This window comes from Podarcis muralis, chromosome 10 (genome assembly GCF_964188315.1).
Source record: "Podarcis muralis chromosome 10, rPodMur119.hap1.1, whole genome shotgun sequence".
Taxonomy (NCBI): Eukaryota; Metazoa; Chordata; class Lepidosauria; order Squamata; family Lacertidae; genus Podarcis; species Podarcis muralis.
The window spans coordinates 52525441-52549727 of NC_135664.1; the positions used below are offsets into that span (position 1 = coordinate 52525441).

The 24287-nt window shown below is 44.6% G+C and overlaps 1 protein-coding gene across 4 annotated transcripts in view; it reads right to left on the minus strand.

Moving 5' to 3' along the window:
* CHST11 (carbohydrate sulfotransferase 11) overlaps positions 1-23772 on the minus strand; it is a 204387-nt gene extending 180615 nt beyond the window's left edge. Inside the window, exon 1 of one of the 4 annotated variants that reach the window (XM_077935025.1) lies at positions 23351-23772. In XM_077935025.1, the coding sequence (XP_077791151.1) occupies positions 23351-23453 (103 nt within the window). In that variant the 5' untranslated portion in view covers positions 23454-23772. Of the gene's footprint in view, positions 1-23335 lie in introns of all 4 variants that reach the window. The other 3 variants (XM_077935024.1, XM_077935027.1, XM_077935026.1) reach the window with 3 other exon arrangements.
* Between the last annotated feature and the right edge of the window lie 515 nt (positions 23773-24287).

Here is a 24287-nt window from a genome sequence, read left to right on the forward strand (position 1 = left end):
GTGAGGCTGATGGGAACTGGAATCCAACTACATCTTGAAAGCACTGCACTGGCTATTCTGCACCCTAACCACTATACCTAATTGGCTCAAAAACAGCCAGGCTCCAGGTAGTCAAGGATTAGAAGCTGGGGAAGAAGTAGCTGCCTGTCAACCCACTTGAACCAGAAGCAGGTGGGGGTCTCCAAACTAGCACAGGTCGCATTCTAAAATAATAATAATAATAACAAGTGCAAGGCTAGTCATTCATTGCATTGCAATACATCAGAACCAGCACATGTTTTAAAAAAATATATAAAGAATGGCTTACTGTGGAGGCAATACATCTTATAAACATTCAGACAATGAAAATAATTCCCTCAAATAAAATATTTCAGTGTCTTTCTATTGTCAAAGGTGGGTGAGGGGGGAAATGCAGCCTGGTCTTTTAAGAAGTAAGGATCAGGTCATGGTTAGCAAATGAACTAGAATTCAAACAGTTAAAAATGAAGGAGGCATAGAGAAATTTGAAAGACCTCAGCAGACACGTAATAGGCAAGGAGTTATACAACTACCAAAAAGTCAATACTGCATGGCAAGCCTTAAATAAATCAGGTATTGATTATAAACAGAATTCTGCCTGGATGAAGTGAACAAGAAAATTACTGCAAGTAAGGACTATCTGTCTTTATTTCGCAGAAAGCTATCCTTTAGGAAGGGAGGCTTCTCTATTAGAAGAGAAGAAGTTAACGATCTAGAAAATGGGTTGAGGCACTCAATTCAGAGGTTCGGAGCACGGCGGGGTGGCAGGAAGAACTGAATCTACCATAGCTAAAATGTGATCTTTACTGAAAGAAGAAATAGCCATGGTTCAGAGCCTGCTTTTCTTTGGTATTTGATGACAGGAACATAAAAGCACTCTTCACAAGGAGAATTGAACACAGCTGTAGCTCCAAGAGGGCATAGCCAACAGAGGGAGCTGAATCTGAATTCACAGGAATCAGGAGGGGCCAGCAAAGGATGTTCCCATCCTTGCGTTACTCTGGGAGGTGTAGTTCAGGTCCATCCATACTTGAACTTGCAGAAAGCAAACTCCTCAGGCATCCCTACTTCAGCTCATACACGCCCCCCCCCCAAAGAAAACCAGCAATTTTTTAGAAAGAAAAAACAACAACACTACCAATAATAGCACTGCAGTGCTGACACTGAAAAATCCAGAATGACCCTACATTTCATAAAGCAGTTGCTTTGAAAATGAGGACACACAAAGTAAGCCCATGCGCCTCAATGACCATATTGCATCTGCTTATAATGAGATCTCTTCTGTACCATTACGGTAACATCTCAGCTGCCAGAGACATAAAATGCAACCAGCAGCAATACAGATATAAGGTTTTCTGCTCGGGGAGGTCGCAAAACTGTAGCCAGTGCAAGATAAAAATATTATGGATGGAATTCAATGTTGCACTATTATGAACACTCCATCTGCACAAGCATTCCAGCTTCCCGGATGGAACAATCCCCGCTCTCCTTCTGCCATGCCATGCTTTGAGAGTTATCCTGACACACATACCTCAAGTCATTTAAGGGGGGTGCAGGGGGTGAGAGGAAGAAAACCTCATTGCGCAAGCTGAAGTCCTTAGATGAATCCTGCCCCATAGCAGGATGCTACTTCCATCCTTGGTCTAGAAATTCAAAATTCACTAGAATTATATCTGAGTGTACCAAAAGTGAAAAGTCTGAGTAATTCTGAACCCATTTCCTTAGCACATGAGTGTGCCAGGGAAACATGATTCATACACAGCAGCTGCTTCTCCTTGAAAATTTGTAAACAAAATTTAGTCACTCACTAAATAGTCAACATGTACCATGTGTGACTGATGTTCTGCATAAAAATAAAAATAAGCTGCCAGGGGACTGCAAAGAGTTTGGCAGTTGTGGGGACTTTCACATTCACAACACAGCCCCTGCACTGACCCTGAATTTGTATGGTCTGGGACTAGTTCAGTACCAAGCGCATTCACTTACCACCTAACAAAATCCTATCGCAGTAGTAACAAATGGATGGATAGATTGTGTGTGCACATGTGCAGGGGGGCCGTGCTTCCTAGACTAAATGGTCACACCTACATATTATCCCACCTGTCCACCATAGCAGCACATGTCAGAATCCCAGGTGGTCTTGCATCTAAACGTTGACAAGATCCTGACCTGTTTAGCTTCAGCAGCTTTGCTGCATGCTTTCATATTATGCCCTGGATTGTGAGAGCCCCTGCAAAAGTCAACAGACAGATTCGTATTTACATACAAACACACACACTCCTGTAGTCTGATATGATGCAGTCCATTCTACCACCTTCTACCATTTTGTTGAATTACTCAAATGACTTGGTTTTCTGTCCCTGTCTAAATACCAGTTTTGAAAACTGCAGGACATTCCTGCAGTAGTGACTCTTGTAGTAGTAGTTTGTGGTGGCAGTGGACCACAGAGCCACACTCTAGGGATCATCATCCACAGTAGCTCACCTGAACAGCAATGGGATGGGATAGGGCAGGCACATCAGATTGTCTCCACAGGTTGCCTCCAGATTGCCTCCGCAGGTGCTCATGCAGGTAAGCTGCAGCAACACCCACATCAGGAGCGCAACCACCACATAAGCTGTAACTGCACCCTTATGAACTCTCAAAATAGTATTTTTGACACCAAAGCCCCCTTACACACTCTCTTCTAAAAAGGAAGGATTGGGGGGGGGGGCTTCTTAGCAATAGTGCTGTTACAGGGAAATTAAAAAATACAGACAGTTGCTGTCATGAGGTAGAAACAACATGTTTCAGCAATTTGTGTAATGCTCTCCAAGGCTTCCTCTCCAAAACTGATTTCAATTGCAGCAAGTGATAGTCATAAGACCACAACAAGTAACCTTCACTGAGCTTTTCCTATATATATGCAATTACATGTTGCACTTGCAGCTCCACCCTAACAGTACAACCCTATGCATGTCTGTTTTACAGTGGTACCTCGGGTTAAGTACTTAATTCGTTCCGGAGGTCCGTTCCTAACCTGAAACTGTTCTTAACCTGAAGCACCACTTTAGCTAATGGGGCCTCCTGCTGCCACTGCGCCACCAGAGCACGATTTCTGTTCTCATCCTGAAGCAAAGTTCTTAACCTGAAGCACTATTTCTGGGTTAGCGGAGCCTGTAACCTGAAAGGTATGTAACCTGAGGTACCACTATATTTATTTTGCTTATTTGTTTGTTGCATTTATAGCCCAGCTTGTCTCCTAGCCAGGTCCTAGCCAGAAACTCTAACCACTATGCTTTGCTACTCAGAAGTGTGTTTTAATGAGTTCACTGAAAATTACTTCCAGGTAAATTTGTGGGTAGAATTGTAGCCAGAGTCGCAGTAAAATCAATGGGTCTTCCCAGAGAACATAGTCAGGAGAACAGGGCTGTTAAACCTGTCAGAAAACAGACTCAAGCTATACAATACATAAACCACATTCGCAAAATGTTTATGATGCATGCGTACCGTTCCAAAATCCTTGGACTGTATATGGCAGCCCCTTTTTATGTACTTGGCTGTAATTGGTAGGTAATCTATCAAGAAAGGGAAGCTTTCTTCTGTATGCTTGTGGCATAGCGAAGCCCCGCTCCATTGGCTTTCTCCTATTTAAGCTTTTTGGCAAGACTTGATGCACAAAGTTAGCCAGACACTGGATGGACCCAGTATTTTCATTGCTCTTTGTGCAAGGAGGACACTGAAGAGGCAGTGTTTGCTGGTACATTGCTTTGCAAGTGATCCAGTTCCTACTCAATGAAATACTTCTGTTGATACCCATCCTTGCTGATCTTGGTGTTAGTGGCCAATAGATGTCCTTCAAAATAATGAAACAGAGAAGGTGCAAATGTATTCAATGTGGTGGACTGATTTAAAACTATGTTTTAAAATCAGCAAGACCAAACAGTCCCGTTTTTAAGTAAATAATCACTCAGTTAAAACAAGTTTCCTATATGCAGAAGAGGAGCCATGCTAGTTTGCTACTGAGACACTTTAAAAACCAGCAAATATATTATGGCACCAGCTTGTGTGGACCAGGGGTGAATGACAGCTCCTGGGATTCCTTAAAAAGCCATGCTTTTTAAATGTGCTTTAAATGTATAGTGTGGCTGTGACCCTAGAAAGTCTTACTCCCCCCCCCCCATGTAATTATTGTAGCTCATTTGGGTATTAGCACTTTAGTGCTTTAGTTAGACAATGGTTTTACAAGTGCACCTGCTTTAGAAGATAATGTGTCTTACAGCAAAATGGGGTGACCCAGTACTGCTTAGTTTGCAATTAATAATAAAATTATTGTGATGATTATACTTCCCCTGTTCATTCTGCTGATTGAGGGAGTGGGTTTATCCCCCACCAAGCCTTGCCCTGATGGCACTAAGATAACAGCAGCACATTTATGATGAAACTCAGGGTTTGGGGGGTTGTTGTTTTTGTGTTTACTTTCAAGTGACCATTCCTTCCTCTCCCTCCTGCCAATCCCTGACAAGAGCTTCAAATATTGGAAGCAGTGTCTGTCGGCCACCATTCCTGGAAATAACTTCAAGGTGGGTCATGGCTCAATGACATAGCACACATAAGAGGCCTCAGGTTTAATCCATCACATCTCCAGTTTTAAAGATATCGGCTAGCAGGGCTGGAAAAGCCTTCTGCCCAAGAGCGGCTGCCATTCAGAGTGGGCAAAGCCAGGCTAGATGAATCAATGGCCTGGCTCGGGAGAAGGCAATTCTAAACATTCATATATTCCACACTGGCAGATAAGACTGTGAATCTGTCAAAACTTAAGCCATAAATATTGTCAGAGGCTGTAAAACTTGGCTCTCTGAGGCTGAAAACCCAATTAACATTTCTGACATGAGAGTGAGCTTCATTGCAAGGGAAAGTGTGGGGGCCTGCATCTGCTTGTAAGTCACAAAGCTTGGTTTATGGACATACAGTGGTACCTCTGGTTGCAAATGGGATCCATTCCGGAGGCCCGTTCGCAACATGAAAAGAACGCAACCTGCAGTGGCGTCTCTGCACACGCATGGGTTGTAATTCGGTGCTTCTGCGCATGCAGATGGTGTCATTTTGCGTTTTTGCACATGCGTGAGCGGTGAAACCCGAAAGTAACCCTTTCCGGTAGAGTGGTACCTCTGGTTAAGAACTTAATTTGTTCCAGAGGTCTGTTCTTAACCTGAAACTGTTCTTAACCTGAGGTACCACTTTAGCTAATGGGGCCTCCTGCTGCCACTGTGCCGCCAGCACGCGATTTCTGTTCTCATCCTGAGGTAAAGTTCTTAACCCGAGGTACTACTTCCGGGTTAGCCGAGTCTGTAACCTGAAGCGTCTGTAACCCGAGATACCACTGTACTTCCGGGTCGCCGCGGAATGTAACCTGAAAGAACGTAACATGAAGCAGACGTAACATGAGGTATGACTGTAGTGTGCACCTCCAACATGCTGGTGCACACCACTGGAGCCTTCCCTTTTCATTCCTTCCTTCATGCAGGTGGGCAATAAACCATGAAGTGATAAAGCTTAGGGTTATGTCTGAAACCAGGATCACAGGTCTGTTTTCACCCTAGCAAAGACCAGTAGTCAGCCTGGCTACTGACTGTGGTTTGTCAGGGTGTAACACACCATCATACTGGGTCTGGTCATAATATTAGGCTAGCCCCCTCTGTGGTTTGTTTACCTGCTTGCGGCAAAAGGAACAACAAAGCAGACAGCACTCAGGCTGCCTATCAGCATGCAGCTCATGCACAGTATGGCTTAATAAACGAAGCTTTGTGGCTTAGCATTACATGAGGGTGAGGCCAAAAGCGGAGAAAGTGAATATGCCAGCTACAGTTTTGTACTATCAAATAGATGGGGGGGGCACATTAATAGGAACTTGGACATGACTTGATTAAAAGATGTTTCTTGATTTGGCAGCTTTGATTTATCGTCATGCCATTTTTCTTTTCATGCTTTCAGGTCACAACTGCAAATGAATTTCCATTTTTCTAGGCCTCTTTAAAATCAAATATAGTTACTACGCTTGTATACATAGTACCTTCAGTCATCAGCTGTGATCTTTATTTTAAAAAGTAGAACTGAGATTTCCCCACCAAAACTATGGAAGACCATATAAGCCTGTTCAGTATATTCTGCAGTTCTCCAGGAAAGGTGTAAGAGGAAACATGAAGAAAGTTCCAAATATATAGATGGGCAGTAATCTTTAGAACTTTCATCCGAGCTACTAAACTTCATATACTGCTGTTCTAGGTAGCATTATCTTTCCCTGTGGCAAAGATCCTTCTATAATGAGTCAGTTGAGGTGAGGCTCATTCAGCAAAGCCCCACCAACCACCGCCTTTACAACTTTAAATCCTTCCTCTTAACAGGTTCAGCCAGGTTATTACTTCCTGTTCAGTGGTGACTGTGATACACTGACCCTTAAAAATTTCAGTTTAGGGAGGGGGGGAGTTAATTACTAATTTCCAAGCACTACCATTTTTCTATTATAGTGAAATAGCGCTAGCAAGTAAGCCAATAGCTAAAGTAAATGAAACAAATATTTTAGTGCTATGTGCTCTTGAGAATGCCATTTTATACCAAATGTTCACACTCAACATTTTTTAAAAAAATATATGCACTATATCAGCCATTATTCCTTGCACTAACATGGTACACAACTCTGAAAAATGCTGCCACCCCACAAAATATGCTCACAGAGTCATTAGACATTCCATCTCAAGGTACTGTTTGCGTTTTCCAATTAGCCCAGTACTTATAGCTAAATTTTGCCATTCAGCTGTGAAACTACATCATTACAGAATCATGGCAGAAAACCAAAGGATGTAAATTCATCCTTCATCATTTCTAGCTTGGCTACAAGTGAATGAAACATTGGGAAAACACTGCTGACTCTAATGGACTTTGGAATCCTTCCTTTTCATCCCTCCTTAAGAGTTATTTTCCTTTTTACTTCCCTTCCCGCTGATGATCATTTTAAGATATGTGGTTGGTACACAATTTTTAAAAGAGCATTTCAGAGCTCGCAACCAGACATCGCAAACAGGGAGAACGATTGCTGGAGGAGACTGAAGAGAGTGAGCTTGTGTCTTTTGGAGCCTGAGGGTGTGTGTGGCTGATTGCTCTGTAGGAACACAGTATCTGAGGGGGAGGAGTTACAGCTGAGAGGAAGCCAGGCTGAGGGAGGGGTTAGCAACCAGCAGAAGTCAAACTTGTGTTGTTGTTGTTTAGTCGTTTAGTCGTGTCATGACCCCATGGACCAGAGCACACCAGGCACCCCTGTCTTCCACTGCCTCCCGCAGTTTGGTCAAACTCATGCTGGTAGCTTCGAGAACACTATCCAACCATCTCGTCCTCTGTCGTCCCCTTCTCCTTGTGCCCTCCATCTTTCCCAACATCAGGGTCTTTTCCAGGGAGTCTTCTCTTCTCATGAGGTGGCCAGAGTATTGGAGCCTCAGCTTCACAATCTGTCCTTCCAGTGAGCACTCAGGGCTGATTTCCTTAAGAATGGAGAGGGTTGATCTTCTTGCAGTCCATGGGACTCTCAAGAGTCTCCTCCAGCTCAGTACAGATCCTGGGAGCTCACAACTAGGGATATTTGTGAGGGCATTTAGCGGGGGAGTTTAAGGGGACAGCGCAGAGTTCTGTGTCTTGGTGTGCACAGGACCAGAGACCAGAGACATGGAGGGTGAGGGAGCTGCTGCAGTGACCTGTAACACCAGTGCCATGTTTGTCATTCTGTTTGTCACACTTGTAGCAAGTGCAAACTGGTTGTCGTATCCCTTCCAACTCTAAGATTCTATGATTCTATGATCACCACAGAGGATAAGAGCTCTTTCAGATTGTCATTTATGATCTTGTGATCGTGCCTATCATAAAGGTTTTAACTATGCTACTTACACCCATTATAAGCAGAGGGACTTACTTCAAAAGAAACATGCATAGGATTACACTGCATTGTTTACAAGGAATTTGCAGTAAACAGTGCTTTGGTGCAACACGAATCAGGGAATCCCTTAATCCTTGCCTTGAACCCCCTGAAATTGGGTGCTCAATGCCTCAAAATGCCAACCAAACAAGAAATCCCACATCTGCATAGATCCCACAATCCAATATCCAGAATGATGCAAGAAAGGTCCTGAAAGCCCAACCTATATTTGCATGAGAACAGTATTACTCCCACAGTCACTGAATGGGCACTTGTTCAGATCTATAGACTACTTGATGGACACACTGCCTGCCTAGTCCAAGGAGCTGTGTTTTGAAAATTGAGCCAAATGAAAAATTTGATTTCTTCTCTCTGTGTCCCATTCTCTCTTTTTTTTTTCCCCCTTCTTTTTTTAAGCACTGCTTGGGACCCCATATTTCCATCAACGCAAAATGATCTCTGCACACATTCTGACTTGCAGTCTGTTTTTTTTAATAATAGCCTCCAGTAATCCAGTGCAGCAGCTCTGCCTAAAATCTGTAGAACTGGTGCCTTTGTATCCTGTGAAGAAATTACTCATTTTAGCAAGAACTAGAACTGTTTACAAACCACTGCAGTGATGTAGGAAGCTTTGTTTTGGCTGCTAGCAAAGGAGACACTGTTTGCACAGAAAATCAGGGGGAGTACAAATGTTAATCTGACTAAAGAATTGAATCTTGGATGCATTTGTTCATTAAGCCTAAAACACTCAAGTGCCAAGACAAACAGGGAGGCAAATATTATAATCGCATAACTAAACTGACCAAATTAAAAGAGAGGGAGCAAGCAAAGGGACTAGCGATCTCTAAGCTAATGCTTAGAAAAGTTTACCAAAGGACCCTTGGAACATTTTCAGACCACACGCCACTGGCTACACCCTGAACAACGGCAAGAGCAACAAATTAAAGCATTACATTGTCAAGCTTCCATCATTTTGAAAACCTGCCATGGGAGAGCCACACAACAAAGACAAAACCAACCAGGTCCGCAAACCAGATATTTTCTGATGAGAGGACAGAAAATCAGTGCAGAATTCCATACATAAAGTTAGTCTTAAACATCTGAAGTGATGTAATTGTGCACTCAGCTTGCAACAGGGTAGGAGGTCACCTGCATCTTTTTCTTACATCTCCATCAGATATAAGGACAAAATTTCAGAGTGAGAGACATTTCTGGGCCAGAAATGGCACTCACAGGCCATTGCAACAACAGCTCTGAATTTAGCCTTCCTCCATAACCCTCTGTGCCACACCTGGTGTCTATTTGTCTTTGGCAAACACCATAAAGAACTGCTCAGGGGTGCCACTGCTGGTTGGTTTCTTGAAGGGGAATAATGGAGAGAAAACTCCCCACAAGCTTCAACATTATGTTCTTTGGCATATGTATTTATTTAGCACCATCTACGTGCATTTCATTTCATTCATCTGTCACTTTTTTTACAATAAAAAGTCTCAAAGCGACTTGGTGAAAATAAAGTGCAACACATTAAAACAATTTAAATCTAGGGAAGGGAAAAATAAATCACAGACAAAACCAACTACGTAAGATACTCATCTAGCAGTATACTAATACTGCCCACCCTCTAATAGGTGAAAAACCCCATAGGAGGCAACATAGTGCTTTACAAAGAACAGGCATGGCAGGCCCCTAGCCCAAGAGTCTTACAATCTGAAAATAAAGAGGAAGGGGGGAAATTGAGATATGGGTGGGCCAGGAAAGGCTAATATGTGATTATTTCAACTCTACATACTTAGGCTTACTTAACACAACGGCTGGTTTGTTAAAATTTTGAGAGCATTTTTGTGGTTACTTTCTAGACATCATAATAACCAAAGAGGTAGGAGCTTCAGAGGAGCAATCTCATGGACTGTGAAGTACTTTGGGGGGGGGGGTTGACTATTCCCCTTCCATGTTACCCACATGGAATTTCCTATCCTGCTGAGGGTCTTCAATGCCCTTTTCAGATTCATTTAGTGCCAAGTTCATTGATCTTTGCCTCCAACAAGGCAGAAAAAGTACTGTTGTAGCATTCACTTTTTAATGTCTTTTAAAGAGCATAAATTGCTGTAGCTCCACTCTGAAAACAGAGAAGACAGTGGTGATATTCCAACTCTGGCAGGTGACTGTGAAGGATTCAGAAATTGGTTTTAAGCTCAGAAGTAACCCCATTGATGTAACAGGATCATGTAAGCACCTCAATATCTGGCCTTAACACTTTACAGCAGGAATTGTCAACCTTTCTGAGCTAGAGGGGCATGTTGCGAATGTTGAGAAAATGTTGCAGATGCCCATCACAAAATGGCTGCCCCAGGGATGGGGTGGCAAGGCACAAAATAGTTGCCATGGGTGCGGCATAACACAAAATGGCTGCCACATCTAAAAGACCAGAAAAAGAGATAGGGCCATAAAAGGTGCAGGCATGTCCCTCATCAAAGGGGAAAAACCAGCCACCAATATGCACTGTGGATGCAAAGTTGGAGACTACAAAAATTACAAACAGGAGCCTCATGGACATTGGAAGTTTTTAACATTGGCTGGATGGTCATTCGCCAGGGATTATTTAATTTATTTCTGTGATTGCAGGGGTTAGACTAGATTAATGCTAGGGTCCCTTCAATGCTACAATTCTATGATTCTATGATAGAAAAGAATGGCATACTGACATACTATCTGAGAGCATAAGAAAAAATAGACAAATGCAAAATATTTTTTGGCACATCAAAAATCATTAATTGCAGGGACAATTCTTTCCTTCCTCAATCAAAAGGCACCTTTACAATGTTATAATGTTGCAATATTGCCATTTTGTGTGTTGCAAACCAATTTGGGGGTTATAATGTTGCAAGATTGCCATTTTGTGTGTTGCAAACCAATTTTGGGTGGGTGGGTGTGTTTTAAGAAATAAAAACAATCTTTTTATCTTTTGTGTATTTTGTATTTTTAATCTTTGAAATAACAGCAAACAACACATACCACGTTACCAAAGCCGCAAGAACCTCAACCCAGATAAAGTTACTCATGACTAAGCCCCCTTAAAATAAATAAATTGTCTTGATTCACTTAAGCCCCATCAATTTCAGTAGGATTTGGCCACAACACAACAGCTAACCTTACCTGGATCACAGCCAATCTTTTTAGTTTCCCTTTTTGATTGCAAACTCTAAACGCTGGCTTTTCACCCATAGCCATGATAGGAAAACACATTGCCCCAGGTTTGGAATTTCCTATGATACAGGAAATCCAATTAGTAAGTGGCCTAAATTAAAAAACAACATTTGCTATTACACAAAAGGCCTTAAGCAAGCACCTTCTAAAAAGAAGAAAAAGAGGAGAACTAGTCCCCTCTTTCAACTGTTTTGCATTATTATCAAACACTATCCCTCAACACAGATACGAGTTACCTTCAAGTTGATAAATAATACATCCGATTTAGATCCCAATGGTTTGGAGGAGAAACGGTGGTTGTATTATAATGACATGGGCACAATAATAATTTTTTTTTGGGGGGGGGGGGAGAATAAACCAGCCTCACAGGCAGAGAGATCTGATAGAGCAGAGCAACCTTTGGCAGGGGGGGTGGGGAGAGGCACATAACAAGGATGCAATTTCTACCACTACTCTGAACTGCTTCTAACATTTCAGTGCATCATGCAAGTAGGTAAACCATTCTGTCTCCCTGGTAAGCAAATCAAGGAAACAATTTAAGCGTTCAGAAACTCTGCTCACACACACACACACCCAAAGAGACATGAAATGATCAGCAAGCCAGTTACACTTGACCAAGGCCAGGGCTTTTTTATGATTATTATTCAAAGGGAATCCACAGCCTAACTTATTCCTATGAATAAAAAAAAGGGGAAATGTTCCAAGCTATGGGAAATGGTGTGTCTTGGAAAAAATGAGGCTTAAGCCAAATTGTGACAAGTTTTAATGTACGGCGTTAATATTACGAAAGCCAGCACAAAACTCCCTTGCTATTTATAAGGTGTTTAGCAAATATCTGTACTAACATTTTTGACCAATTAAAGAATGAAAAAGAACCTATACATTTTGCCCGATGGAAATTGCCATTACAGAGTAATGGGTGTTCCTACAACTTGAAAATTAGTGGAAAGTTACCTTGGGTGGTACTGACATTTCCAAAAATACCAGAGGAGTACATTGGGGTTTCTTGGGACTTCCCACCCCCCACCCCCTCCAGTGAATTAAACAGCAAGTGGCCATTACTGAAAATGGAGGGGAGAAAATTATATATGGCTGCCAAGTACATTCCTGTCCAAAAGCTGGTGTGTGTATTAAGAACAGACCAAAGACCCATCTGGTTCACCATTCTGTTTTCTACAGTAGCCAATCAGAAGCCGACAAGCAGGACACAAGCACAATAGACCTCTCCTGCTGTTATTCCCCAGTGACTTGTACTTGTGTTCAGAGGCATGGGGTTCTGGATATTGAAGGTAGTATATAGCCAGCATGACTAGCAGCCATAATCCCTTTAAAACAGGTATGGGGAAACTCAGGCCTGGGAGATCAAGCACATAGCCCTCCACACACCTCTCCTCCCTCTGGCCTTCATCCCAGACCCATCCATTGGAGCTGGCATACTGAACAGGCCTTCTTTCTCATAGCAGAGGACTTGATGCACCACCTCAATCTATCAGCAGATCTGCATGGATAGGCATCACACTTTCAGTCACGCCAATCTGAAAGCAATTAGAAGCTGAACAGTAAGCTGGACCAATAAACCAAGGGCATGAGGGCTCGTCCACACTTCCGATTGTGCCGTGCCCAGAAAGCAAGGGAAAACCCGCTCTTTAGTGATAGACCAAACCAAATGGCAAACTACAGAAAACCCAAGCTGCTGTTTGCGCTAAAGAGCAGTTTTCCCCAGGGGAAACAGGGCCAGATGAAGTGTAGGTAAGCCCAGAGTTAAAAACTGCCACAGTTAAAACAAAAGCTTCAGTTGCTTCGTCAATAACATTTTTGTCTTCCATTCAGTAGGTGCAATTTTTAAAGTTATTATCTTCCACTGGACAATGCTCTCTTTTATCGGTTGGCAATCCCAAGTTCAACCAGACTATGATGAAGACAGCATGGAAAGGCGTATAGCTCACTGGAAGGGCTGTAACCCAGCGTGAGAGGATGTGCTTTGCCTGGGGGGGGGGGGGAGGTCAAATCTCTGGCATCTCCAGAAATGCATCCTGTCTGAATCCCTGGAGAGCTACTGCCAGTCAGTGTAAATACAGAGCCAGCTGGGTCATTACAAAGAAAATGCAAGTCTAATTGGCTCTACATAAGGCGGCTCCCTGGTGCTGGAGGAGACTCTTGAGAGTCCCATGGACTGCAAGAAGATCAAACGCATCCATTCTTAAGGAAATCAGCCCTGAGTGCTCACTGGAAGGACAGATCGTGAAGCTGAGGCTCCAATACTTTGGCCACCTCATGAGAAGAGAAGACTCCCTGGAAAAGACCCTGCTGTTGGGAAAGATGGAGGGCACAAGGAGAAGGGGACGACAGAGGATGAGATGGATGGATAGTGTTCTTGAAGCTACCAGCATGAGTTTGACCAAACTGCAGGAAGCAGTGGAAGACAGGAGTACCTGTCGTGCTCTGGTCCATGGGGTCACGAAGAGTCGGACACGACTAAACGACTAAACAACAACAAAGGCGGCTCCCTATGTTTTTAGCATGCACACACACACAGGCTGTATTTCCACCTGTAAATACGAGGCATAGCGTGGGGATGGCTGCATCCTACTGCTGTCATTTTACTCACATTAAATTCTGTGGTAGGTGAGAGCAGCAGGGATCCTTTCATATTCATAGAACCTCCCTGCACCTTTTTGAAACCTGGTTTTGCAGGGTTCTAGAACACACAAGGAGCCTCCACAGACACAAAGGGATTCCTGTTTCGGTCACCTTGCATGAGCTGGAAGGCAAAAAAAAAAAAAAAAAAAACCGCAAAAAAAGTGCAGGGAAGAAATGGAACATTCATCCTCACTGTCCTCCCTTCATGTGCTTAAGGTTGTCACTTTGCGATACCCAAAGATTGCTAAGCTTGGTGAAAGAAAGTATCAGCATACATACACGTGAAGCAGTTTGCAGTATCTCAGCAACACATTTCACCAAGGTTCACCACTGGGGGCTAACAGTACCAGAAAAAAAGTCCCATAATCTAGCCTGACTGTTGCATTAGAGTTTTGATGCACTAAATTTATATTGAAAGGCATTCTGCAGAGCTCTCAAAATGACTTTTTTTTAAAAAAAAAAAGGATTTAGGAGTAATTGGTTTTGAAGCAAATTTCAAGTGTGCTAAACTAAGAATTACAATATACTCTTTTGCATTTATATAGAGGCCTTCCTCCAATCTAGAAGGATATCACAGCATTTCATAAGTCTGGCAACAGGGCTGTCAAACAGTTATCCTGACTGGCTCACATACATAAATCCTCCTAGAATTGGTTGACATATATTGTGTATATGGCATTAGGTATAAATGCAGGGTTCGTTTTTTTTCCAGGCTTATGCTAATGTACAAGACTGAATTGCAATGAAATGTAATGGGTCTGGAGAGCAAAAAGACAGCTGGCAGTTTGGTATCTGGAAGCTAGATAGACAGGCATCGTTCCCTTTAAGAGTGTGGTGGATACTTAACTGCCTCACAGAACAGAGGGGAGGGGAGACCCTGCTCTGCTACGTGGAACAATTCACATAATCTGTAGGAAATTCCGCAGGGTTCTCCTCAGTTTCCAATCAGGAAGCCATGAGTTTCTAAATGAGAAGTTGGGCTAGAAATCCACTCCTCAAGGGCCCAAATTCCACAACCTCTCATGAGGCTAAGCCAAAAGACTGCTTTGCAGGTTGGCATAATTTTCTGTCTTTTCCGGCCAGCCCTTCTCCACCCAAGTACACCCTTTAACCTCTGTCTGCAGCCGCCCTCAAAGGCAGCACAGAAAAAGAGTTCAGCCCTATGTTAGCGTTTGTGTGTGTTAAAAAACTCAGGCTGCATTAGTTTATTTACAAATCCAGCACTGGGGGGGGGGGGCGGGGGTCCCACCAAAAACAAAAGCAAAAAAGAGGGCAAAAGGAACACAGATTTGTCCATGATAATTTGTACATCCACTTTTTCAGTAAAAATTATTGCAATTTAAATACAAATACAATATTTCTTTATTTATTTATTTATTTATTCATGCATTCACTCATTCATTCTTCCAATAGGAGCCCATCATATCCAAATATACAAATAAACAAACAACTTTACAGCAAAGTCAACAAAGTTATCAACTATGTGCCGAAGGCTTGGACAAATAGAAAAAATTTCCTGCGGCATCTAAATGTGGCCAGTGCGGGGGAACAACCAAACCTCATTCAGAAGAGAGTTCTATAATTTGGGGGCAACCACCAAGAATCCCCTGACCCGTATCACCACCATCTTTCCACATATTCTTTGACAGAGCAGGACTGGCGAACCCAATCAGATGGGGCACATATTGCCCATAATTGGTCTAGATCAGACCTTCCTGACCTGCTGTCCCTCAGGTGCTTTTGGACTATGGCCACAGCTGGCCCAACCATTAGGCAGTGTGACACAGCTGCCTCAGACAGCAGATTAGGGGTGTCATGAAAGGGTAGCAAATTGTTAGTTACTTAATTTATTATTGTTGCAAAAAATACAACAATCTTGCATGACTTTTTCCTCAGCTGTCAAAATGACTTGATCAACCTTGGGTACCATGATTGGGGATAAAGGAATGGCATCATTTCCTGCACTGCCTCAGATAACAAAGTATTTGGGAGGCTGTTCCTGACTACAAGTCCCAGTCCTAGCTATACAGTGGTACCTTGGGTTACATACGCTTCAGGTTACATACGCTTCAGGTTACAGACTCCACTAACCCAGAAATAGTACCTCAGGTTAAGAACTTTGCTTCAGGATGAGAACAAAAATTGTGCTCTGGCAGCGCGGCAGCAGCAGGAGACCCCATTAGCTAAAGTGGTGCTTCAGGTTAAGAACAGTTTCAGGTTAAGAACAGACCTCCGGAACGCATTAAGTACTTAAACCGAGGTACCACTGTAGTTACAATAGCTGTAGCCCATCAACATCTGGAAGGCCCCATGTTTAAGAAGTCTAGTCTAGGTTATCCACAGTGAACAAAGCCATATGCATATGCCCATTCAATCTATACAACCAATAAATTACAAACAAGCAAGAAGTTATTTAAATGCCGCCCAAACAAGCAGAACAATTTTGTGAATCAGCTCAGCTTTAATTAGTATACTGCGGCATGAGCAAAGTTGGAACAGTATTAATTCAGCAGCCTACTTTCTTTGATGCATTTGATAAAGTAGAGTTGCCTATGAATGCTTGTATCACAGCAGTCTAGCCTTTACCAACCTGGCGGCCTCCTGATATTTTGGACTACAGCTTCCATCAGCCTTGGCTATGCTGGCTGGTGCCCTAGGACTGATGGGAGTTGTAGTACAGGAAGGCACCAGATTGGCAAGTCTGGTCTTGATGGCTATGAACCAGAGTAGCTTCTCTCCTGTAATCTGTTTAAGCATCCAATGCCTTTTGCTGAAATTTTCAGGTTTGCTGTAGAGTGAATAATCTGATATAGCCTTACAATCTAGGGATGATTGTGGGTGGCCTTCCTCTCTAGGGCAGGTGTGGGGAAGCTGTGGCCCTCCAGATGTTATTGGACCTCAGTTCCCATCAGTCCCAGCCAGTATAGACAATGGTCAGAGATTATGGAACACCTGGAAGACTGAAAATTCCCCATTCCTGATCTAGAACCTGAGGCTCCCGACCCAAGCTTCTTAGAATTCGAACTTAATAGAAAAATATGACTAATGCAAGCAAATAGAGAAGGAAAATATACAAGCATATATGCTTGGTCCAGGAGGGTTAAGAGAGCATGACACCATCACCAGAGGACATAAGGAACACAAAATATATTTCCAATCCAACCATATATGGCATACTCCACTAGTGAGGGTTCGCTTGATTAGAGTTACAACTGGGCTTTATGCAGCACGACACAGCCATGTTTCTCACTGCAACAGATGCAATTAATCATTTCAGTGGCTCAATTGTGCAAAATTGCCAGCATAGCTATCACAGGCAGAGCCTTCTTATCACACAAAAAACACTACTTTTCAACTGGACCCAAGCTGGGAAAGCTTAAGCTTAATCACCTGATAACTATCACTTCATACAATTTGGCTTTTTAATGCTAGCCATGTCCCTTGTTATGCAGTCGTGCAGATTGGAGCCAGATAACCATTACGACTTCACAGAACCGAACCAATCTGTATCCTGCACTTTCCCCCCAAAGCAAGCCTCTGCCTTAATTTGGAGGAATGAGAGCACACTACTGATTGCATCAGCACCAACCTCAAAAGCAACTCGATTTCTCCCAATGAAGCTCCCAAATAAAGACAAGATTTAATCCAATGAGAATCAATGCAAAGGCTACGGTCTAGTTTCTTTTTCCTGTTATGTTCTGTCAGGCCCCACTGGACTATCCTGACATCTCAGTTTATAATAAAACTCTATTTTGGATAGGAGCAATGTGAAAGAAAGAGGTATGGGTTTTAGAAAGAGGCTTCTTCAGAGTGAGTCAAGAGACAGGAGCTACACATCTCACACTGGCTAAGAGTGCAAGAATGCTTCCTGCTGAATGCAATCAGTTTTCATTCAGAACCATAATCCAGCTATGGAGATAAATTTGCACACACCTTTTAAAGTTGGGCACCAAAACAGTTTTTGCAGAAGTGCCCACACCCAGCCTGCTATACTTGGGTTGTCTGAATGCAGCAGATTCTCACAAAAGCTGTTTAGCCCAGAAGTTATTTGCTTCCTCTCTGAAACACTGGGGAAGTTGCTTCATATCTTCAGTCTGATTGCCTTCCCCAAGGTCAAACGACGCAAGCCAGGACAAATGGATGCTCCTACAATTAATTTCCTGCTTGGTCTTCCTAGCAATCAGCAGAGCTGCTGCATGGTCTACTACCATGTGCACAGTTTGTGTGTGTTGAACAGTAGTCTTAGAAGGTTCTCCTACTCCAATACAAAGCCTTAAACAACCTGGGACCTGACTGCTCCCTTATAGGGCAGCCTGTGGGATAAGATCAGTCAAGGAAGCTTTCACGGTCGCACCACCTTTCTCTGTGGTTCAATCAGTGGCAAAAACATGGGAGAGCCTTATTAGTGGTGGTGGAGCCCCAGTTCCGGAACTTCCTTCCCACAAAGATACAAACGGCACTAATGTTGTTAAATTTCCAAAGCCAGCTGTTCACTTAGGCTTTTACTAGGAGTTTAATGTCAAACTAATGGGTTACACGTTTAGATGTGTTTGTACAAGTTGTGCATAAAAACAACAGCATGTTAAAAGCAGGTGTTTGGTGGCCCTTTCAATTGCATTTTAATTGTGATCAGCTCCGAAGCTGGCCTGCAATGTGGAATGGTTAAAAAAAAGGTGATTTTAAATTTTAAAAAAAATAGAGCCATTTCCCTATAACTTGAACAATTGGACACTGCCTAGATTCTACACTTTCCAGGCGGTGCTTTTCCCGGCCAAAATTCTAGGATCCCATTAAATTAAAACATTTCAATAAATCAATGGTAGAGAACCCTCCCACTTGGCCTTCTGGGATGGATGTTTCAGCCAAGCCACGCTCACCTGCCATCATATATGAATAAATGTTAAAACCCCACCCCACAAAACAGTAAGTTATGACCTTCAGAGATTCAGCGGGAGGTACCAAGAAAACTGAAATGCCACTCATTAAAAACAAGAATAATTAAATGCTGTGCTAACTGTGGTGCCAGGATTTGTGGGCCTGAGATATGACACCCCATATACCAATAACATTTTCCAATCTAGTACAAGTGCAAAAAGTTACAGAACCGCTGCACCTGCCATTAATTTGAATAATATTCCCTTGCATGCAGCGTGCGCTCTGAATAAATAACTGCAGAACGCATCCATTGGCTTATTTCACATTAATATGTACATGGAGTGGAAGGGGATGTCTGAGCTAGACCACCACAGCTTCAGAAAGGTTTCTATATCATATGCCTTCAGACCATGCCCAAGGGTCTATAGATACTACAGTGATACCTCAGGTTACATACGCTTCAGGTTACAAACTCCGCTAACCCAGAAATAGTACCTGGGTTAAGAACTTTGCTTCAGGATGAGAACAGAAATCGCGCAGCGACAGCGTGGCAGCAGCGGGAGGCTCCATTAGCTAAAGTGGTGCTTCAGGTTAAGAACAGTTTCAGGTTAAGAACGGACCTCCGGAATGAATTAAGTACGTAACCAGAGGTACCACTGTACATGCAAAAACTATGTGACTTAAGATTTCCAGGTTTTGCTGCATTATAGAAATTTAAATAGGCTTTGAAATCAAGAATGTTAAAAAGGGCCCTTCCTACATAATCTATCAAATCAAGCACTCTTGACTCCTGTTGATTTGAGGAGGGTGGTCCTTTTTCTTACTAAGTTCCAGCCATTTAAAGAGTTAATAGGTAAGCCATTCTGGGGCACCTTTTCAGTAGAAAGATGGGCTAGAAGTCAAATAAATAAATAAGATAAGTGTAGCAAGTGAATTGTCATCATCGGTTATCAGTATAACTGGATTCAGTTATTTAAAAATACTATGCCTAGGAAGCACCTTCCTCCAAAAAAACCAAAAAGATGTCCTCGGGGATATTGTTCCCTCACAATTAAAAAAGGGAGTCTCTGCTCTGGTTTGGTTCACAATCTCTAGTATTCACTAAACTTTATATAAAAAGAGCAGTTGCATTGATTCACTGTGCCTGCTCTGTTGGAGGAGTGCCTGAAGGTACGTACATGCAAACAGCTCAAGCAGGAGTATTCTGGGGTGTTTTATTTACCAAGCTGCAATATAAGCTCTACTGATGGCAAGACAGGACTTACACATCCAAAAGTGTCTGCAGTTGCCAGTAAAATTATTTCACATGCATTCTAGCACAGGCCACTAAGCTAGCTGGTGAAACATTCCACTACAGTGCGTTCAGGACCTGCATTTCTAAATTACTGGGGGTGGGTGGGGGGACCTGACTCCCTCTAGAAGCAGAACGTGTCCACAGAGCTGACCAGTGCAATTCTGCAAAAATTCCCAACCAGTTACGATATCCATGCACACAGCAACAGGCAGGCGAGACTTGTAAAAATACTTTATAAAAAAAAAAAACAACTGTTGCTGTAGGAACAATTGGCAAGACTTTCTTATCAGCTGTGTTAAACTGACAGTTGGCAAGTGGCAAAAAATCTCTCTATTACATCCTCTGTAGTGCATCGTGGGAGAAACAGTAAGGTAGAAGACAGCAGGCAGCAAGTGAAAAGCGAGTTCTTTTTCAAGCAATCCTCCCCTGCCCTTGTTGCTGTAGGAAAGCCAATCGCAGGTTCACAGCCAAGGAAGGACACATGCAGAAAAGCATTTATAATGAGTTATGGATAGAAGAGAAGATTGCCTTTGTGCGTGGATACTGTTTTTTCTGGAATCTTGCAATTTCTGATAGCAATTACAAATGCATACTACTGAACCAAGGCAAACATTTCAGAAATGTAGGAAGAACAGAAAGTGTGCACATAAACTCAACATAGGATTCCTTTCAGTGAGCGGTGAGGCTTACTTGAGATTAAACGGGAATAAGATTCTGCAGAGGCAAAAGTTAAGCATCTTTAAAGGTCTCCGCTTTCCTTGGGAAACAACTGAGTATCTACTTAACCCCCTCCTTGAAAGCAACAGTGCTTAAATGTGCAAACCTCCCTCTTTAAGTCGACTCAGAAACCAGCCCCACTGAGCTCAATTCTCCTAGGTAAGTGTGTACAGAATTCGAGCCATAAACATGCTGAACCCTGGTTGGAAAGCACCCTAAGGAGTTTATGAAGCTTAAGCAACAGCCTAAAAATATTTAGTCTGATGCATGACTCTCGCCACTCCAGCTGTCATGTCTGACTACCGAAACTTGGCAAATTTGGCAAGCTAGCTTCTCCACTAGTCCCCAGTACAATTCTATCTCCTGGCAGTAATACAGCTAGCTACCTGCCGCACAGAGTTTAGCCCCAAGCTAGCACCTTCTAAATGTTTTGTGCTACAAATCCCATCATCTCTGACCACTGGGCATGCTGCCAAGGACCAATGGGAGTTGTTGTCCAAAACGTTATGGAGGGCACCAAGTTTGAGAAAGGCTTCTTTCTAATCTGCTATACTACAAGGGAAAAAAGCCACTGCCATAAAGGCGGCTTCTGAAAACCCTCACTCTACAATCTGGCCACAGCAGTGACAGCATCCTAGGCAAACCCTTCCCCTCCCCCTCCCCCCCAGACACACACCCAAAAAAGTGCAAGAAGAAAGCCAGCCAGATCTGCTCATTTCCACCCATTTCTCGATGAATCCACCAAGCGTTGCCAGCAAGGCTCTCCCTGATCCAGCCATGAGAATTCCGATCCCTAACCCCATATATGTAACAGCAGGCAAGTTGATCTTTCTCCTCCTCCGCTGCTGCTGCTGCAGTGATCCAGCTTCTCTAGGCAATGGTGCTATGCAAACCCGACTTGCTGGAGACAGCGGGTAGAAAGGCAGGATATAAATATTTTACATGCAACTAAACAAAGATTTTAAAGCTCCTCACAACACGCTTCCTTCTGGGCGACTGAAGGTTTGCCCACCCTGTTGGAGATGTGCACTTTGCAGGAAACAACACAAGCTTGTGCTTCTCTGCTCTTTCCTACCACCACATTAATCCACAACATTTCTCTCTCCCCGTCTCTCCCTCCCCATTCAATTCAGCCAGATAAATAACTGTGGGCTAGAATTTTTTACTTCAACTATACAGAGTCGGTGGTACAACCTGACTCCGTTTACCACCTTGCCAAGAAAAGAGGATGATTTAAGGCAGCTGCATATATTTGGTCCATCTAACTCAATACTGTCTACACTGACTGGCAGTGGCTCTCAAGGATTTCGGGGGGGCGGGGAGAGAATCTCGCCCAAATGAGACTCAGTCACTGAACTTGGGACATTCTACCTGCCAAGCACATGCTCCCCCGCTGGGCTAAGGTCCTTCACTTAAATGGATGCGTTAATGGATTTTATTTACAGAGCTTTTCCGTTTTTGTCTCGGGCAAGTTGGGCTATGGGTAGCAGTCCCTGTGGGCTAGCTATACAGCAGAGTAAAAAGCAAGAAAAACAGTAGAAGCAAGTGGCAGTGGGGAGGCACAGGGAGCCAAGGATATCTGGGGTTTGGAAAGTTTCTGCAGCTTGGTGCTTAGAGCAACGGGCTTTGACTGGGGACACCCAGGTTGAGATTTCCACTGGGCTGTGAAGCTCACTGGGTGACCTTGGGCTACTCCCTCACTCATCATGATCTACCTTACAGGGTTGTTGTGACCATCAAAACAGGGAAGGACCATGTAGAATGCCTTGACCTCTTTGGAGGAAAGGCAGGGCAAAACTGCCAATCAATCAATCAATCAGTCCCACTTCTGAAACTCCACATTTCTGTATTTTAATGCTCCCACCGTGAAGCAAGTCCCGTGGAGTTAACTTGACAGCAAGGGGGCTTAGCGTTGCAACCTTGCCATCGTTCCCAGTTTGATCACTGCAGGAAAGTGCCTTTCCTTCAAGTCAGGAGAGACAGACAGAGGGGCAAAATAACGGGCGGAGTCCTCGCCCCCCACAACCACCGCGGCAACCCTCCTTTACAGAAGAAGAAGAGGAGACGGTACATGAAAAGTCCAGGGCTGCGGGGTTTGGAGTCTCCTCCGGGCCCTTTCCGATGCTGATGCTGATGTTGCTGCAGCGGCGGCGGCGGCGCAGCCGGGATCTCCTCCAACGTCTGCGCGCACATGGCCAGCAGCTCCAAGCCGGCGAGAGGAACGAGGCGAGCCCGTCACGAGCAGCAGGCGCCCCGCTCGGAGCCCCGGCACAGCAGCGCGATCTTGCCGGCGGGATTCCTCCCTTCCCCCGCCAAAAAAAAAAAAAAAAGGGAGCTCCCGGTCCCTCGCCTCCTTCCCCGGACCCCCCACCCCTGCCTTCACCCCGATCCCCACCTCTCCGAGCCCCCCCCCCATCCCGCCCTCGGAAGTTGGCCGTCCCCTCGCGAGCAAGCGACCCCCGGGCGACCTGGCTCCCCACCCGTGGTCTCGGAGGAGGTGCTCTCTCGCCGGACTTTCCTCTCGCCTCCCGCCCCCCCGCGTTACCTCCGGCCCCGGAGCCCCAGGCGCCGCCGCCGCGCCAAGTCCCCGCGAAGGGCGCGCGCGAGGCGGAGGAGCAGAAGCGAAGGAGCAGCAGCCGCCCTACCTGGGTGCAACATACTTTGGAAATAGAAGATGACGAGCGCGAAGGAGCCCAAGCAAGTGACCAGCACCATCCGGCAGACGCGGTTCATCCTCATCACTTCCAGCAGCGCCGCCTTCATGGCTTTGTCCCGGCGTGTGAGGCGAGGGCGAGGCGGCGAGAGGAGGGGAGCCAACGGGAAAGGAACCGGCCGGGCTCCCTCGCCCAGAGTTGGGAGGCTGAGGAGCCTGCGAGGAGCGGCAGCGGCGACGCCGAGACCGGCCGGCTCGCTCAGCTGGCGGCGTTGGCGCCGGCGGAGGAAGCAGCAGCTGCTGCTGGTCTATCTTCCTCCTCCCTCCTCCTCGGCGGCTGCTGCTGCTCTGGAGGCTACCTTGGGCAGCGGCGGCAGCAGCTTGCCAGCGCTCCTTCATTTGGCCGCGAGATAGTCCTCGGCTGGAAGATACCACTCGCGCCCGCGGTTCGGGGGCGGCGGGCGGGCGGAGGCGCGCGCCGAAAGAGAACCTCGCGCGGAGGGAGCGGCGCGCCTCACCCTCTCCGAGAAGGTGGTCGCGCCCAGCTGTTTCCCCTGCGCGTCTTGCGGCTTTCCTCGCGGTCCTAAAGCGGCTCTACTTCGCGCCGGGGGCGCGCAGAATGAGATGGGGGTCGGGAAAGAAATCCCCTTCTTTCCTATCTCCTAACGGGCTAAAAAAAAAAAAAAGTTCAAGGAAATAAAGTAGGAGAACGGAAAGAAAGCGGGGAGTTAATGAGTCCTACTACCGCGACTCATCTCTCACAGTCAGACAGTAGCTCAGAGATAGAGCATCCCTGCTCTGCGTGCAAAACGTCCCATGTTCAGCCCCTGACAGCTCCAGGGGGGCTGAGAGAGACCCTGGCCTCAAAGCACATTTATTCTGAACTATTATTCTTTTATTAACGATAATGATGGGGTTTCTTACTCACCCTTCCCCAGAGGTCC